Source organism: Larimichthys crocea, chromosome XII, assembly GCF_000972845.2.
Source record: "Larimichthys crocea isolate SSNF chromosome XII, L_crocea_2.0, whole genome shotgun sequence".
NCBI lineage: Eukaryota > Metazoa > Chordata > Actinopteri > Sciaenidae > Larimichthys > Larimichthys crocea.
The window spans coordinates 7307663-7324662 of record NC_040022.1 but is presented as its reverse complement, the minus strand read 5'-3'; the positions used below and the strand labels follow the sequence as shown (position 1 = coordinate 7324662).

General features: G+C 41.0%; 1 protein-coding gene across 4 annotated transcripts in view; it reads left to right on the top strand.

The window, feature by feature from the left end:
- The window catches only part of znf385c (zinc finger protein 385C), a 136392-nt gene that overhangs the window by 51763 nt on the left and 67629 nt on the right, over positions 1 to 17000 (top strand). For all 4 annotated transcript variants that reach the window (XM_027285788.1, XM_027285790.1, XM_019258649.2 and 1 more), the window contains one exon: positions 5724 to 6053. In XM_027285788.1, coding sequence (XP_027141589.1) covers positions 5726 to 6053 — 328 coding nt within the window. In that variant the 5' untranslated portion in view covers positions 5724 to 5725. The remainder of the gene's footprint in view (positions 1 to 5723; positions 6054 to 17000) is intronic.

Below are 17000 nucleotides of genomic sequence, written 5' to 3'. Positions count from 1 at the left end.
AGGGCCATACTGGATGGACTCTGCCTACTCAGTGCAGTGGTTATGCGTTTTTTTGCAAATTGTGAAATCTGATTTTCTAATTCTTTTGCTGGATTTGATTGAAGGCATAAGCACTGGAAGGAAAGTTCAATGAAATATGTAATTTAATAAAAAGACAGTAGAGAGAGGGTACTCAACTCATTTTTTCTGAGGGCAAGAGTCAAAGGAAAAAATGGAACAAATACTTAAAGTCACAATGCAAAAATACATAACCAAATATTTCAAAAGTGGCTTTTTAGAAGATGAATAATTCCCTGTGGCTGAAATGTTGAATAATCTTTTTGCAGTTGCACTTTCTCTTCAAATCATAAAAACATTGCTCAACTAGAGTGTAATGTGTCATTGGCCTCTACAGTAGACTGAAGCACTTATTTATCCAAGCACCTATCACAGTTCTGGGGTTACATATAGTTATCAATCATTAAAAGTTATTAAAGTTCAATAAAAGATACATATATTGCATTATCTTTGATTGTGCCAACCAGGAACGTGCAAAGGATTACACGCAGATGTGCAGATGTTTCTCCTTTTGATAGATGCACTGTTAAATAACTCATACACCAAATCTGTAAGGCTCCATTCATACAATCCTTTTATATTATTTTATCAAGTACCCCGTAAACTAAAACGCTGAGCAATTTTAACAGCATTTCTACTAAACTGCACTCCAAAGAAAACAGAAGATTGCATGTTCACCATGCCTGAGAGTATGTAATTTCTCACATCAAAACAGGCTTTGCAATTTGGCACTATTCATATAGAACAATATACATGTAAATGCTATTGATCATGTTGTTATGAATGCCTGCCATCCATAGTAGCACACGTAAATGTGAAAATAATTTTTAATAACAGGTTTTCTTTTATCCTTGCATGCATGCTTGCACAAGCAACCACATAAATGTGCAATTGTCTGTGTGCTTACGCGTGACCACATTCAAATAGCAGGAGAGAGTGTCTGTCTTTCACACAATTTGAGACCATCCGGCACAGATTAATAGCTGTTGGAGATGTGGAAATGTAGCAGTCTGAGAACAAGTAAAGGGGTGAGGGGTGGATGTAACTGCTCATTGGCTGTGTGCTTAGCATAGACGAGAAAAACGGTGTAAGAGGTTAAAAACTAAATAGGGGAGGGGATGAAGTTGCACAGCTCCTGAGCTTTAAAATCTCAGTTACAGCCATGCCAGTGAAAACCCCCTAATAATATTGTCAGTGAAACGATACCTCAAAAACTAATGACTCAGTCACCTTGTTATAGTACAGTTTCTCTCATGAGATGGAATAGATGAAATTACAGAATGAGACAATACTCTCTATTAGCTCCAAACTGAGACAAAATAATCCAAACATTATTGCATGTATTTCCATTAAAGGCATTTGCACCTGATGAAACAGGTATACAGTAATATACTTTAGACAGTGCATGTGTACTTGGTATGGTAACACTGGATTTGGATTTGTTCAGAAGTCAGTCTTCTCAGCTTATATCCTCTTCTTGTGGTCTACATTCTTGTTGTTTCATCCTGTCTAATAGCTTCCGTCCAGTGTGTGGACTAACCTGCACAGGTGTACACATGCACGCACACAAATGTAATGCAGCCTCGGTGATAGGATCGGTGTGATGCTGCAAAATACATTTTCCCCCCAGGTGAAACAATTTCTTTTTGTTTTGCTAGGACACACTTACGCGCACTCATGCAAAAGCACATGCACACAAGTAAACACACAGACACACACTGTGAACAAATGCCCTCCCTTTTGCGCTGCCAAAGAACTGCTGCAAATAAAGATTAGAGAAAACACATCAATTTATGTGCCACTGCTTTTTATTTACTCTCCAGCTCGGGCTGGGGGTTGACAGGGACTGCAAACAATCAGTCTAAGCTTATGACTCCCAAGCCAGGAGCACTATAGTCGAAGCTTCTTTTTCAATAAGCACAGTACTGATTCCTGTGTAATTACACTCATTAGAGAGCCACAGCCTGGACTTTACACAATCAACACTAATACACAGGGCACAAAGACATAGAACTTCAAAGACCTAAGCACGATCTGCATTAGCAGTTGTGACAATACAGCGGTGATGACAGTAATGATACTTTGATAATGCCAATTATACAAGCGCCTTTGTGCTCCCTTCACCAATCAATCTCTTTCTTTTTCCCTCTCTCACTTTTCCATATTTCTCTTTCTGTCTCTGTGCCGTCACTGACCTGATGTAGTGAACTGCCCTGAGCTCTGGTTGATTGTCAGGAAAATTTTAATCCTTACCCGTCTCATGTCAGACAGGGAAAGAGAATATCCTCGCCTGCAGTCATATAGTGTACATCCTTCACTGTCAAGACTGCTTTATGGTGAGGGCTGCTAACTAATGGCATTTTTACCTCCAGCTGTTTCGTCTCCTCTCACTATATTTTCCTTTTCCTTCATGCATGTTTATCTGTTTATCTCCTGCCAAGCACTGTATACAGAACATGTATGTGTTCTGGCCGCTGCTCTGCTTGTTTTCCTAATTGGATTTCATTTTTTGCTGTTTGTTTATATCACTGAAGTCAGTCCATGTGCTCTGGGCAGCAGCAGAGGATGATTTAGTCAAGTCTCAGTGCTTCTGTTCATTTGTGCATGTTTGCTGAATCGCTTACTCCTTGTTTAAACAGTCAGGGTGCAACTTGTGTTTGTGATATTGCCTGTGACTTTACAAACGCATGTGTGTTTATGAGGAGTGTGCACATAAGCGTGTGTTGTGCGCATTGGCCTGGACTTGTTGTCGGTGTACCCCTCTCATCAGTGTGATTTAGGAGCTGCTAACATGCCTGCAGTGTTTGCAGTGGTCCATCTGGAGGCCAATTTCTGCTTGCACCAGGAAGAACCGACGCCCCCATGCCAACTGTGACCACAGTAGATGGGTGGGGGTGCTCGTCGCGGTGGACCAGTGGTTAGAGCTGGTTTGAGCTGGGGAAAGTGCTGTAGTATTTCAGGATCAGTGAGCAGCAGACACAAGATCATAAATAGAGTTTTTATTGCTGAGCTGCTATGCTGGGTGAGCCTGGGTCTTTCAGCAAGATCACAGCAGTGATTGATGGTTCGCATGTGCCGGGGGAGGAGGTGTAGGTGGAGGGGCACATCAGATAGCGGAAACAGCGGACATGGCAAGGCTGGCAGAGCCTCCTCCCCCAGGGTTACCCCCTGACAATCTCCTGTCCTGCGTCAGTCTAAAGATCCCTGTGTGCAGACACAGTGGACTTATGTCTCACACAGCTTCTACTTAAAACTGGTCTGTATTATCTCTGCGGGATATTCAAGTATTTTTTTTTTAAGTCATGACTAAATAAGAAACATTTTCATATCGCATAATCTGCTCCACCAGGCTTGTGTGGGAGCGGTTTGATCAAATCTGATTGTCAGTGGCAAAACAACCCAAGTGTCATCAGCTTCTGACTCAGATGTTGCAAAATCCTGAACAGCGCGTACGAATACGTGTCATCAACTTTTCTTTGACTTCAAAAAAGAGCAAAGTGAAAAAAAAGAAAAGAAAAATGGAAATCTGATTGCAACCCTCTTGCTTCACCCGCTCCTTTTGAGCATGAACAAGAAACCATGGTTGCCATGAAATGCATAATAGTGAAAGACTCAAGAACCAGCATTTAGTTTGTCCACTCTGGGCTACTGTAGAAGCATGGCAAACTCTGTGAACGAGGACCACTTGTCTCTGTTTACTCTGATTACTTAATAAAAAATTTATTTTTTACTACCAATAGATTGAAAATATTAAAATCTTTTAAGGTTTTCCTATAGCTCTATAACAAAGGAACTCAACAAATAATAAATAAATAAATAAAAATCTCTCTGCACTCTTCCCAGTTTCTCCATCATGCTGCATAAATATCCATTGAATCTCTAAGGCAAGCTTTATTTACACCCAATTACACAAAAAGGAGTACCTGCTTTTATCTTCAAAAACATGAGCAGTCTTTGAGATCAGTTGTTTATATATGAGTGTTTTATGCTCTATGAAGAACTGCCACTTAATGTAAGGTTGTGATGGTCTTGTATGTTATGTTCTGTAGGTCTTTATTGAGGGTTTTGTTTTTACAACCATGCTAATTTGGGGTGGCTGGCGGAGTAGTTTGGCAGAAGCACGAGGAGGTTGCGTGGTTAAGGACCACAGAGATTTTTTTCATTCAGTGCCAGAGAGCAGCATTGCTCAAAGCTTTTGAGAAAACATCTGATGGAGCCTCTTGAGTGCTCCCAGATTGGCAACGTGAATAGCCGCTTTCATGGAGGCTGCTTGCCCTAATGTGTTTTTGAGCAGTGCGTGTATGTGTGTGTGTGTGTGCCTGCATTTTTCATGCATGTAGGTATGTATGCATCACAGACTCCATTCTGTGTGTGTGTGTCAGAGCGGTTTCGGTGTTTACGTAAATAACTTGAAGCAAAGGCAAAAAGCCAACAGCAGAAATGCACAGCTGGGTGTATTTCAGGGGCTTTTTCCAATGGTGATGTCTCAATCCTTCACAGAGCTACTGTAGACTCACCTTTTTATTTATTTATAGAGACAGTAGCTGCAAATGAAACAAACATCTCTGTGTATCCAGGGAAGATGTTTTCTCTGACCACAGAGCCCTCCATGGAAAAACTGAAGTGTTCACTTTGTTTCACTTTGCTTGTTTGTCTCTTTTAGTATCACTGTTGTGCTTTCCTTTTAACCCCCAAACATATCCAGGTCAGTCAGGGTATTCAGGTTTTCACATGCTTTTACAGCTAGTTGTACAAACAGTAGATGAGACAAGTGTGGCAGCTTAAGCTCTTTCATATTTGTTTAATGCAGTTGCTGTTGTATCAGTATTTCAGCCGTTCTAATCTGAACCTCAGTGTCAGGAAACATGATCATAAGCCCAAAACTTCCAATTTGTTTTCCTGTTTGCCGATCTGATCCAGCAACGACTTGGCTGAGATCCTCTACAGAGGAAGTCCAGCCACTGCCGCAGCGTTTTGACTTGCAGGCAGCACACAGACAGCAAGCAGGCATGGAGTCATCACAAGTGAACCGGTTTTGACAGAGGGGGCCTCACTGGTCCTCAGAGAGCCGCACTACAGCACTCTGTCTCCCCCAAGTGGTGCGTCATTGCACCCCAGGACCACCACTGCTTGGACTTCCCACTGTGCAGTGTGATTATGTACATATTTATGCCCAGTCTTTTGTTTCCTGATGTCTTTATGAGTGTGTGTGTGTGGGTGTGTGTTCAGTGCAGGTGTCTTTGTTTAGGGGGTGCTGACAAGCATGACTTACATCAGACAAGAACGGGGTCAGATTCCACATGCTCCTCTACAAAGCTTTGGGAATCAGAGGTATTTTTGCCTGTGTGTTCTCTGCGGCTATCAGGTTTTAACAGGCTGGCTTTGTATGCTGGGTGAGCCAGGTCAGGCCAGATTAGGGATATTGATACCTCCATCTACAGGGGACAGGACACACGGCCTCACACTGTGCCATGCTGTGTTGCACATGCGAACACTTCAGAAAGAGAGGCAGTATCAGACTTGTGTAACGTTTCCGTAAACATTTTTGCACGAAGTTGTCTGACACCTGAGTTGTAACGTGAGCCTCTAAGTGATACTAACCTTTCATCCGGTTCACCATGTTGTCCTTGTTTTAGTATTTATCCTCTCCTCTTCTTCTTTCACAGGTATGAAACGACCGTTCAGTCCATCAGCTCTGCCTAACACCGAGCAGGACAGGAGAGGCTTTGGTGCCGGGCTGGGAACGCAGATGGATGCCGAGCCTTGCTGCGACACCCAGGATGAGGGTGCAGTACTAGATGAGCAATCACCAGGGGGCGTCCTGCCTTCTGCGCTCCATAGACTGAAAAGGGAGAGAAAGCAGCGGAGCTACACATTGTGTGAGGTCTGCAACATCCAACTCAACTCAGCCGCACAGGCCCAGATCCACTACAACGGCAAATCCCACCAGAAGAGACTCAAGCAGATCAGCAATGGCAAGATGCCTAGTAACACAGGTAGGTCTGCTTCGCTGACCGCTTTGTTTCTTTATAGTTGCAAAATGACATATAAATGGTGAACACGGGATAGAGTGCTCTGCCACTGGATTTTGTAACACTGTTTATCACAAGAGGACCATGCACAATAACAGAATCCCACACACTGTTCACAGTCCACTGTCACCATTCTCTGTGTGCCAACCCCCCTACTTGTATTCAGTAGAAGTTAAACAAATTGGATTCTATTTGCTGAAATGTGTTCAGACAGAGCCTTGGGCTGAGGACACACACACACACATTAACACACATACACAAGTGGAGCAGAGCTGAGTAAAGTCAGCAACTGAGAAGCTAATTAAGTGCTGGTTTGGTTTGATGGTTGTGTTCCTGGGAGTGATGCGGCTGGAGTTAAGTTAGACATTTTGTCATTCTAGTCACAGCCTCGATTAGGACTCTGCTCCAGGGGGAATCGGTTTCTCAGTTAGGTTTGATTTGTTCACACTCGTGGTGTTTCTTTTGCTCTTTCTTCTGCCTTTGCCAAAGGATGCACACACACAACACTCACACAGTTATAAAAGTATGCAGACAGACAGTAAGCCCTACCTACCCGGCCAATAAATAGGACTAACAATTTAAAAAAACCCAGTTCAAGATTAAATTGCCATCTGAGTAGAGACTGTGGGGTCACATGGCTATTCTGTTGATTCTTGACACTGAGAAACATGGTGATTGTGTCTCTGCACATAAACCAATCCAGCCCTCCAGATATACACACTGTTAACAGGCAACAGGGCAGATCATTTAGTCAGGTGCATGTAAGTTTTTATCTGTATATTTTGTGCATCTCAGTCTGTGTTTCTGAAAGAGCTTGGCAGTTCCTGAACCAACACTATCTGAAAATGGCATTTGGTACCATCAGGATATAAAATCTTTAAAAGTGAAATAATCTCATTTTAGGAGTAGATATAAATGATTAAATGTCAAATAAAATATATTTATTTCAGAGGCAATGCTGGACTGATGTTCAAAGAAGTAAGCTCGTTCAGCTCAGGTTCCAAGATATCTGGGGAAATCTATGTGAGAACAATATACCCTTGAGTAAGGCACTTAACCACTACGTACTCCAACAGAGGTGCTGATGATCGTATCGTTTATTCCTTTATTCCATCTTATTGTGAAGGACTGCAGTGGCTGTGAATTTGGATAACATTGCTGGCATTTGATGTTTGTAAGTCGACACAGTTTCACCCTATCAGTTTTGTTACTTTGCTGTAGAAAGAAGAACGGCGTGTTTTGTGTTCAGAACTGGTTGTGTTATGTAGTTTTGTTGTTGCTTAACGTGAGGCTTACCAACCTCTTAGTTTACGAACAGTGTTCTCTTAATTTTTTTTTGTGACAGTGAGTAGTTTAAAACCAAGGACAACAATTAATGGGAGGCTCTGAGTCTGTCTTTGTATCTTTGTCCTCGTAAGAGATGCACGGGATGCACTGTTTTCTTAGTCGAAGGAAACACTGAATTACAGTAAGTAAGAACACTGTAATTCGTTATACTGAAGCTTACACTGTGTCTTGTTGGGATCAGTTAAGTTCAGGGTTTGATCATCTACTCTCCAGGAAGGACAAGAACTTGAGGAATTGTAATTTGTGAAGAATGTTTTTTATATGTGTAAATCACATGAAGATTATTTGATTGACAAGGACTCGGCTGCAACACGCTGTAAAAATGCCAATCACTAAAGAATTCATTGATGTTTTGTTTAAAGTGGGCTAAAATAATATTTTTAGACACAAAGCAGCTTTGTTCCAAAGCATTTAGCGTTATTCCCAATTGTGACAAGTAAATTAAAAATTAAACACAGACCACAAAGGCTACACGATAACGTAGATCTATTGAAAAGCAAATCTTTGGCCAACTCTGCCATTGGGTTTGATCAATAAAAACTGAGCTTTCAAAACATCCTCCACAGTGCCTACATTTTTGTGCACACATGAACAGAATTTCTTTTAATATGCTGACATATGATTCACCAACACACCATACCACTCAAAAGCTTGGCCACACCTTCTCATTCAATGTTTTCTTTTTGTAGAATAACACCGAAGACCTCAAACTATGAAAGAACACAAATGGAATCATATGATAAACAAAAAAAAGTGTAAACAAAGGAAAATATGTTTTAGATTTTAGATTCTTCATTCTTGGCATTTTCTGAATCAGCTTCATGTTGTAGTGACCTGAAATGCTTTTCAATTAACAATTGTGCCTTGTCAAAAGTTAATAATTAGTCTTGCCTTCTTAATACAGTAAATAGTCCAATTTGACTACTGTAATAATTGTGATTATGGCAAGGAACACTTAACTAAGTGAAGAGAAGCGACCACTCATTATTCAAAGACATAAAGGTCAGTCAGTCTGGAAAATTTCAAGAACTTCGAGTATGCTTTTGAGTGCAGTCGCAAAAACCATCAAACGCTATGATGAAACTGGCTCTAATGAGGACCACCCCAGAAAAGGAAGAACAAGAATTACCTCTGCTGTAGATGATAAATTCATTACAGTTATCAGCCTCAAAAATCTCCAGCACCTCAGATTAGAGCCCACATAAATGCTTCACAGAGTTCAATGCTTCAACAGATACAGCTCAACATCGACTGTTCAGAGGAGAGGAGGAGGAGGGGTGTGAATCAGGCCTTCATGGTCAAATTTTGAAAGAAACTACGTCTGAAGAAAATCAACAAGAAGAAGAGAATTGCTAGGGCCAAAAAACACACATGAATGGACATCAGACCAGTGGAAATCTGTATTTTGGTCTGATGAGTTCAAATGTCTTTGTGAGACACAGCATTTGGAACCAGACATTGAAAATCTGCATGGTATCTGCATGTGTGGTTCCCACCATGAAAAATGGTGGAGGAGGTGTGGTGTTGTGGGGTTTAGTTGGGCATTATTGTTGTCAAAATTCAATTGATTCAAGGCACATTTAACCAGCATGGCTACCACAACATTCTGCATCAACCTGCCATTCCATTTGCTTTGTGCTTAGCGGGACCATCATTTGTTTTTCAATTGGACGATGACCTAAATCACACCTCAAGGTTATGTAAAGGCTGTTTGAACAAGAAGCAGAGGAGGTGACCTGGCCTCCACAACCATCCAATTTGAGTTGGTTTAGGATGAGTTGGATCGCAGAGTAAAGGAAAAGCAGCCAAAAAAAGTGTTCAGTGTATATATATGAACTCCCTCAAGACTGTTGGAAAACCATTTCAAGTGTGCAAAGCTGTTATCAAAGCAAAAAGTGGCTTCTAAAGCTAAAATATAAGACATATATTCTGGTTTGACACTTTTTTGTTTAACACACAATTCCATATGTGTTATTTTATAGTGTTGATGTCTTCAGTGTTTTGATTTACAATGTAGAAAATAATGTGGAAAACCATGAAATATGAAGGTTTCGATTGGTACAATACATCAACTTGGCAGTAATGTTAAGAGGCATTTTGTTGCCCACGATTCTTCTTGTGACTGCTTAACTGAGGTTTATTAACGTATTTTTTTGTTGTGTCAGAAGTCTGCATGAGTATGAAATATTGATTTTTAATCTGCAGTTCTTTGCAGTACCTGAGGAATTTGTTAGGCAGCAGTTATGACAATTGATCAAATTTATGTTTAGACACACATACAACATGTCAACAACAACACGTCTCTATTGAAGCTTGCTTGAATAATACATTGTTAGTATTGATGAGAGGAGATAAAAGAGGACATTTAAACATTTCTGTCAATATGAGCAGCAAAACTTTTGCAAATTTATTATAACTTAACTCATTATAAACTTTCAACAGTAAACTGTATTTTCAGATTTATCTCCAGTAGTGTGGTCAAAGCCTGAGATCAGCACATATAAGAACTCTGCTGGTTCTGAGCTGAAATTTGGGTCCTACTTTTTGGTGAGAACTTCTTCATGCAGAAACATCCATTAGTCTGGTTTATCTTAGGGTTTGTAAGTTGATGGGCACAGAAAAAATATGTGCATGTGTCTCTGTGTGTGTGCATGCATGCATGTTTTGTACTAAAATTAATACACTCTGAAAAGGTGTGTTTTTATTTTTCCTCAAGATACAAGACCAAGAACTATTTATTCACTCATTCACACACATAAACCCACACACAGCATTTAAGGCCCTGGCACTGTTGGATCTAATCAGCCCTTATCTGCGGCTGTTTGCCTGATTCAGCATGTTCAGTCTGCAGCAGAGGCAGCCAGTGAGATGGAGCTGTCCAACTGGCTGTTCAACCTAGTGAATCAGTGATTTTACTGATTTCAACTTTTTTTTTTTATTCCACAAACAAAAGTCTACAGGCTGACAACTTCAGTTTAAAGCAAAACGTTTCCAGTTCTGCAACATTTTGTGAGGCATATTCTTGAACCTGATTCACAATGGTGATAAAATAGTAGGCTACTTTGTTTTATTTGGATTTCCTCAATGCTGGGTATTTGGGTTTGATCCATTCATTCCCCTCATGGAAGTGCAGAGCACACGTACATGTCAGCTGCCAGCTTGCCATAGACTCGAATCTTACCTGTGTGTTCAAGTGCAACTTGTGTTTTATCATTCTGCCTTTGTCTTCACCAGTTCTTTTAGGGCGACTTTGTGTGTCAGGGTGCCGGCAAGTATGGAATAAGCTTGATAAATTCTATAATATACCAGAAACTCTGTCATACACCCAGGCCACGTGTTGTCTAAACTCCCTGTTTTTGGTACACTGCTGCAGGTTATGCAGGCTGCATATATAAAAGTTTGTGGGTAGGTGTTTAAGTGTTGTTTAGTGTGTGTGTGCACGCATGTGTGTGTGTAGAGAATGCTGAACTGTTGTGCTGTGCAGATTCTCTCTGACATGCAGTCACAATCACACAGCCTTATCTCGGCTCACCTTCTGCTGACTCCCTCAGGCAGCCAGCCCTGCTGTGTCCTCAGCTCCACCACAGCCTCTCTGCTGTCTGTGTGTGTCTGTGTATGTGTGTCTGTGTACGTATGTGCGCATCCTGCATGTCTGGTTCAGATATTTTTAGAATTTTTAAATGCTGCAGAGTCTGTAACTTGTGCTGCAGAAACATCAATAGATCCTCATCCTCGTGTTTGTCAGTCCACATATGTACAGTGAAGCATCAGCGCCTGGTATGGATGTTTATAGGTTTATAGATTCCATGAATAAAGAATAAAACAAATCGATGTGCGTGTGTGTGTGTGTGTGTGTGTGTGTGTGTGTGCTACCTCCAGCGAATCGTTTGCGTGTCGGTGTGTGTTTCCCTCCATCTCTGCTTCACTGAGCTGACAGTGGGTTCAGGCTCTCTCTCTCCCTCTCTCTCTGTCTCTCCCTTTCTTCCTCTCTTCTTCCTCATCTCTTCCTCGCTCTGGCATGGATGCTGGACATGTGGCGCAGCCAGTCCTACTGCAAGAAGAATGTGCTAGTGATTAAGTGATTTCACTCTGTTATCGTGGAGAATAATGTGTAGAGAAGCTTGCTGTCTGATCTGGATGGAGTCCAGATGTTTGAGTTAGGGCGTTCATTTTTGCAGTTCAGTCCCATTTTTGTGTTAATGTTTCATTACAAACTCACTGTGAATGAAGGACTACGGTATTTTTTAAATATAGATTTTCATATAAGCATCTTAAAATTAAGGTGCAATGATTCATTGATGTTTAAAAAACACATGTTGCTCATTTAAAGGAATGTTTACAGTTTAGCCTGAAACTTTTCTTAAAAATCCAACACAAATAAGGTGTTTTTCGATCAGCTAGGCTGAAGCAAATAGTTTTCCAGAAGATAGAATAAACCTTCTTAAGAGAAACAAAACAAATCCACAAGATATTTTTTACATTGTCATGGTTCTTTTATGGCTGCTAATGCTGGCTATATATCATCCTGTCCAAAAAGAAAAACAATCACATTGTTTGCAATATTTCAATGCCATAGACATTTTTTTTAAACCAGAGCAAAAACTTGTGGTGGATAGATATTTTACAGATATTTATATATCACTGTGTTCATATTTATGCATTTATATCACCTGCAAAATTTACTCATTAACTAGAAGAGTGTACTCAGTAGAGTCCACCAGGTAATAGATGGCAAAGTGCCTACTGCAATCTCACCTTTTGTATAGTGTAGCATAATCTTTCTGTAAGATGCATTAAATAGTGTAATGTCATATTGATGGAGCATCCTGTGTTTGCCTAATAGTATTAGCTTGATGAGTAAAACAATAAATAGCCTAATAAGTATGAATTTCTCAGTTTCTCACTGTCGGGGCACAGTGGTGCTGCATGGTGGAGTATGGTTGACCAGGGGAAAAATATGAAGTGATACTAAGTTGAATTAATATTATTTGTGTAGCGTATTAACTGCTTTTTAATGCTATCATGCTGACCTTTATTTATCTAAGTTTTCAACTTGGATCCTGTTCAATTAGTTGATTTCCCTATCATTGTTAATGTGGGGCAGTTAATGTGTGTGTGGTGGAGCAGAAATAAGTTTAGAGACAACATATTCAGCTACAAACAAGGCTTACCTTGTCCACCTTAGCCACATCTTGGCAGTTGACATGGTTAAAAAACTGACATCCATAGAAAAGTTTGGTTTCATTTTTAACGGAAACCTCTGGAGATTAAGATAAAGGGATTCAACACTTTCTTTGGGAGGGGTTAGAGAATCTGTGTGGTGAGTTACAACAAAATGTTTTAGGTAAATAACACTGTTGTGAAGCCTGGGGGTGTCGTTTAGCTCAGTTGGTAGAGCATCCACCCCATGTACAAAGGCTCAGTCTTTGCCGTGGCGGCCCAGGGTTCGAATCCAACCTGTGGCCTCTTTCCCGCATGTCATACCCCATCTCTCTCTCTCTCCCTCGTCACTCTTCAGCCGTCTGTCAAATAAAGCTCAAAAAGTTAAGTTTGTTAAGTTTATACAGTTAGACAAACCCAAGATGTTCAGTTACAATACTATTACACTTTTCTATATACATAAACTATACTATAGAAAAAAAATACTTCAATTCAAAACTTGCAAATCTCAGCTAGTTGCATCTGCAATTGTTTTGTCATTGCAGTAGGTGCTTCTGTTGTGCATCTGTTGTCTGGTGGAGATCTACACTTTACTAAATGCACTTTTCTACTTCTTAGAAATAAAAGGAGAGAAGCCCAGGCAGTGGTAGTGACTCATAGTTTCTAGTCTTGCTCAAAATCTATCTTCAAAACAGAAAGGTCCAGATGCTGTTTCTTATTATTCTTCATTCTTCATCTCTTTATGTTCACCTTAATGTCTATCACAAGATTTTACCCTCACAGCCTGCATCATACATTGAGATCAGTGCATCCAAACATGTGCACAGAGAGATGTATATTTACGTCAAAGCCCTTGTGCTGTGTCAGTATTCAAGCTTCTTAATTTACATCCTGTCTGTCACAAGGTTATATCTGTTAAGTTTGATTATTGTTGAATGTGTTATTGACACAAGCTGCTGACAGTTTTGTACCTCCCTCAAGGACACTGAGCATAAAGACACAATACACTCACAATAATTATTTTCAGCCTCCATTTAGACTAAACACAAAAAAGTCTCAAGTCAATCAAAACAAGTCCAAGTCTTGCGCCTTGTCAAATGCTAGCCATGAAAATGACCTGGCATTTCTGTTTTCTATGAAGATTTTGTTAATAGCATTTTCTCCTTAGAGTTAGATCCCTTCAGCACAAAGGCATAATATTCAGTGTCTATGCAAAACATCTATGTTGTTTTACTCAAGTATGTTCTTTACCAAGTTTCCAGATCTCAGTTTTGGGACTTCAGTCTGACTTTAATCCAAGTCTCAAGTCCACAGCTCTGGTTATTAGTTCAACTGATATAGTAATTACGAAATCGTAAACACTGTGATGCATCACTGCATCTGATCACTTTCTGTAAACAGCAGACAGCTCAAACACCCATGTACACTTTTGACTTTGTTGTTTGCTACTGTGTGCATGTTTGTTAGTAGGCTATGAAACAGACGTCCTCTGACCAATCAATGAGCAGCAATGAGTCCTCTGAGAGAGACAGGCCTCAATAAATTAGAATTAGAATTGTTATGTGTTTATTTTGGCCAAGGACACACAGCTGGATTCACCAAAGTATGGAGATGGACAAAAACATACCACGCCCCTGAAAGAAATGCCTTATGCACTCACGCACTAGCTCATACTCAAGCATACTTGTCTGGTTCTATAAATAACTCTCATTTTCAGAGCAGATGATCAAATGATGATGGAAGGGGAAAGGGAGCGAGAGAGAAGAAAAGGGCATGGAGAGAGTGGACAGCAGCCTGGCCTGATATGACCCAACAGAGGCGCCTGTGGATCTATAAATCTAACAATCTGACAACACACTGTTTGCCTGTGTGTGGTTGTTTGTATTTTCTGTTGGGTTAATCCTTCTTAGCTTTGTGAGGAGGCATAAATGTGTCGTGTGTGTGGATGTGTTTTCTGTGAGAGACAGAACCCAAGAGGAGGAGGAGGAGGAGAAAGAGAGAGAGAGATAATTTGCATTTGTTTTTTTTCCATGGTCTTCTCATATCTCATTTTCCTTTGATTTGTGCAGTCTGTGTGTGTATGTGTGTGTGTTGGTGTATTTCTGTGTAATGTGAGCCTCTTCTTCATGGTTAGTCTCTTCATCATGGTCCCTGCCTGACTCTGTCTTGCTCTGTTTTAATAAAGCGTGAGGAATTGGATTAAAGGCAAGGATTTTCTGCTTGAATGCATTTGCACATCTGCGTTTTTATTTTTGTGCTGCCTTGCCATTTTCCTATTTTTTTTATTTTTTTTGCCCAGCGAAAGGAAACGACTCATCCCTCCCTGCGCCTTCGGACATACAACACATGTGCATACGTTAACTTGTGTGTGATGTTTCTGTAGCGGCCTTAGTGTCTGTCCTGATCGTTGTACCTCTTCCAGAAAATTCCAGAAAACACCTGCTTCCTGGCTGTGTCATTTGGGCAGACATCAAAATCGATATAAACATCAAAATCTCAAAAATATTCTTTAAATCAATGAGACATTAAATTAAAATCCTGATGATGATGTATAGGTGATTTTATACCTCCATGTGTACCATCCTCCAAAATCATTGTAGAGATTTTAATAACTACAAAACCCTTTATTCCCCTCAGTGTCTTTTTATTGTGTTGGCAATTAAATCCCCTGAAATACAATATGGCGGTGGAGTGCTGCACTTTGTTCCCACCTGTGCTCCTCAGATCCCTCCCTCCCTTCTCTCCGCTCCACCCCAGGGTGCACCCCTGTGTGTGACGGCAGTTCAAACCCTGGAAAAAGGTCATATGCGCATATCGGGTCAGCACACAGGGCCCAGTGGAGCGAGAAACATGAAGAGCAGCGCTCATAAGGCCACAGGGACAAGGGCACATCTCTCAGAAATCATCCGATGTCTCTGTTTACCTGGTCTCTGACAGGTCGACCAGCTCTGTCTGTCTAGAAGGCCAAGCGAATCTCACTGAGCCCTTATCTGGTCTCGTCTGATACGCAAACCCACGTTTCCGCAGCTGCTGCAGACATATCTGCTAAATGAATTGAACTGTTTGCCAGTTTGCTAAATGTCAGAATATATCAGTCACTTTCAACAGTATTTTGTTAATTTGGTCACCTGGCGCGACCCTCGTTTTCTCACTCGCTGTTTCCCTCATTCCCTCTCCCTGTGTCCTTTCTTTCTTCACAATCCGACAACACAAGTGTTGTATCAGTGTTTGTGCATGTCAAAGAGAACATGTTTTTTTCCCCCTGCCCCTCCAACAGACTGAACATCAATAGACATATTGTACATTTGATATAGAAACAACAAAGGGACAATGTGACCTGATGAGCCTCACCGTCACTGTCTCTCTCTTTCTCTCTTGGCCAATTTAGCCCTCTTTTCAGTGGCTCATTGCAAAAAGGCCCATGAAAGGCTTTCTCCCTGGGCAGAGAGGAGTCCTTTTAACCTCCCTCCCCTCATCTCGCCTCCACCTTAGGCATCCTCTGAGCCCCATCATTACAGGCCTTTAGAAGGGCAAAATTACAGCAGAGTGACTTATTACCAGCTGTATCCAGGGATGGGAATGGAGGTTAGAGAGAGGGAAAAGGTAGTCACCAATAAAGGAGAGATAGAGAGAGTGATAAAGCAGATGAAGGAGAGGAACAAGGAAGATGGAGGTTCTAAGATGGGAAGGATACATCACATTGGTGAGACTGAGATAGAGAAAAGGGGTAAAGATTAAAAAGGAGATTGAGAGGGTGGCTTGAATCGAGTTTGTGTGTGTGTGTGAGAGAGAGAGAGACGTAGAGGCAGACGTAGACAAACACTGTCATTTACTGAACGAGGCAGAGCTGTCTGCTAATGGACACATGATATATGGACCCTTAAAGTTTGCTCTGCCTCGCAGTTCCCAAGGTTCACACAAACCTCCATTCTTTTACATGCAGTGCCTTGTCAACGGAAGCAATGCACTATGGGATGCCAGAACCAGCTCTGCAGAGGGTCACTGAGTTTTTGTCTCTCAGCATTGGGATGTGTAATATTTTGAAATCTGATCTGATCTCATGAGAGTCCTTGTATCACATTGAATGAGTGGAATCCGTTGCAAAGTACTCTGACTGTTGTTTGCTAGTCACGGTGGACCTCCAGAGACCCTCAACGTGTCGCACACTAAACTGAAGTAGACAGGCTTTAGTAAACAGATGTAAAGTAGGTGAAATGTGGTGAGATTGAGAGTGGGAGGGAGGGCACATATGGTGCGCCAACAAACAAAAATATCACATCTCACTGGCGTAGACGAAAGTAGCTTTTTTCGCAAACGCGCTCACATCCTCATACCTTCATTTCACAGAGACATCTGTGTACATTTACATCCGTGTTTGTACCAAACTGAATCAAATGATTAACT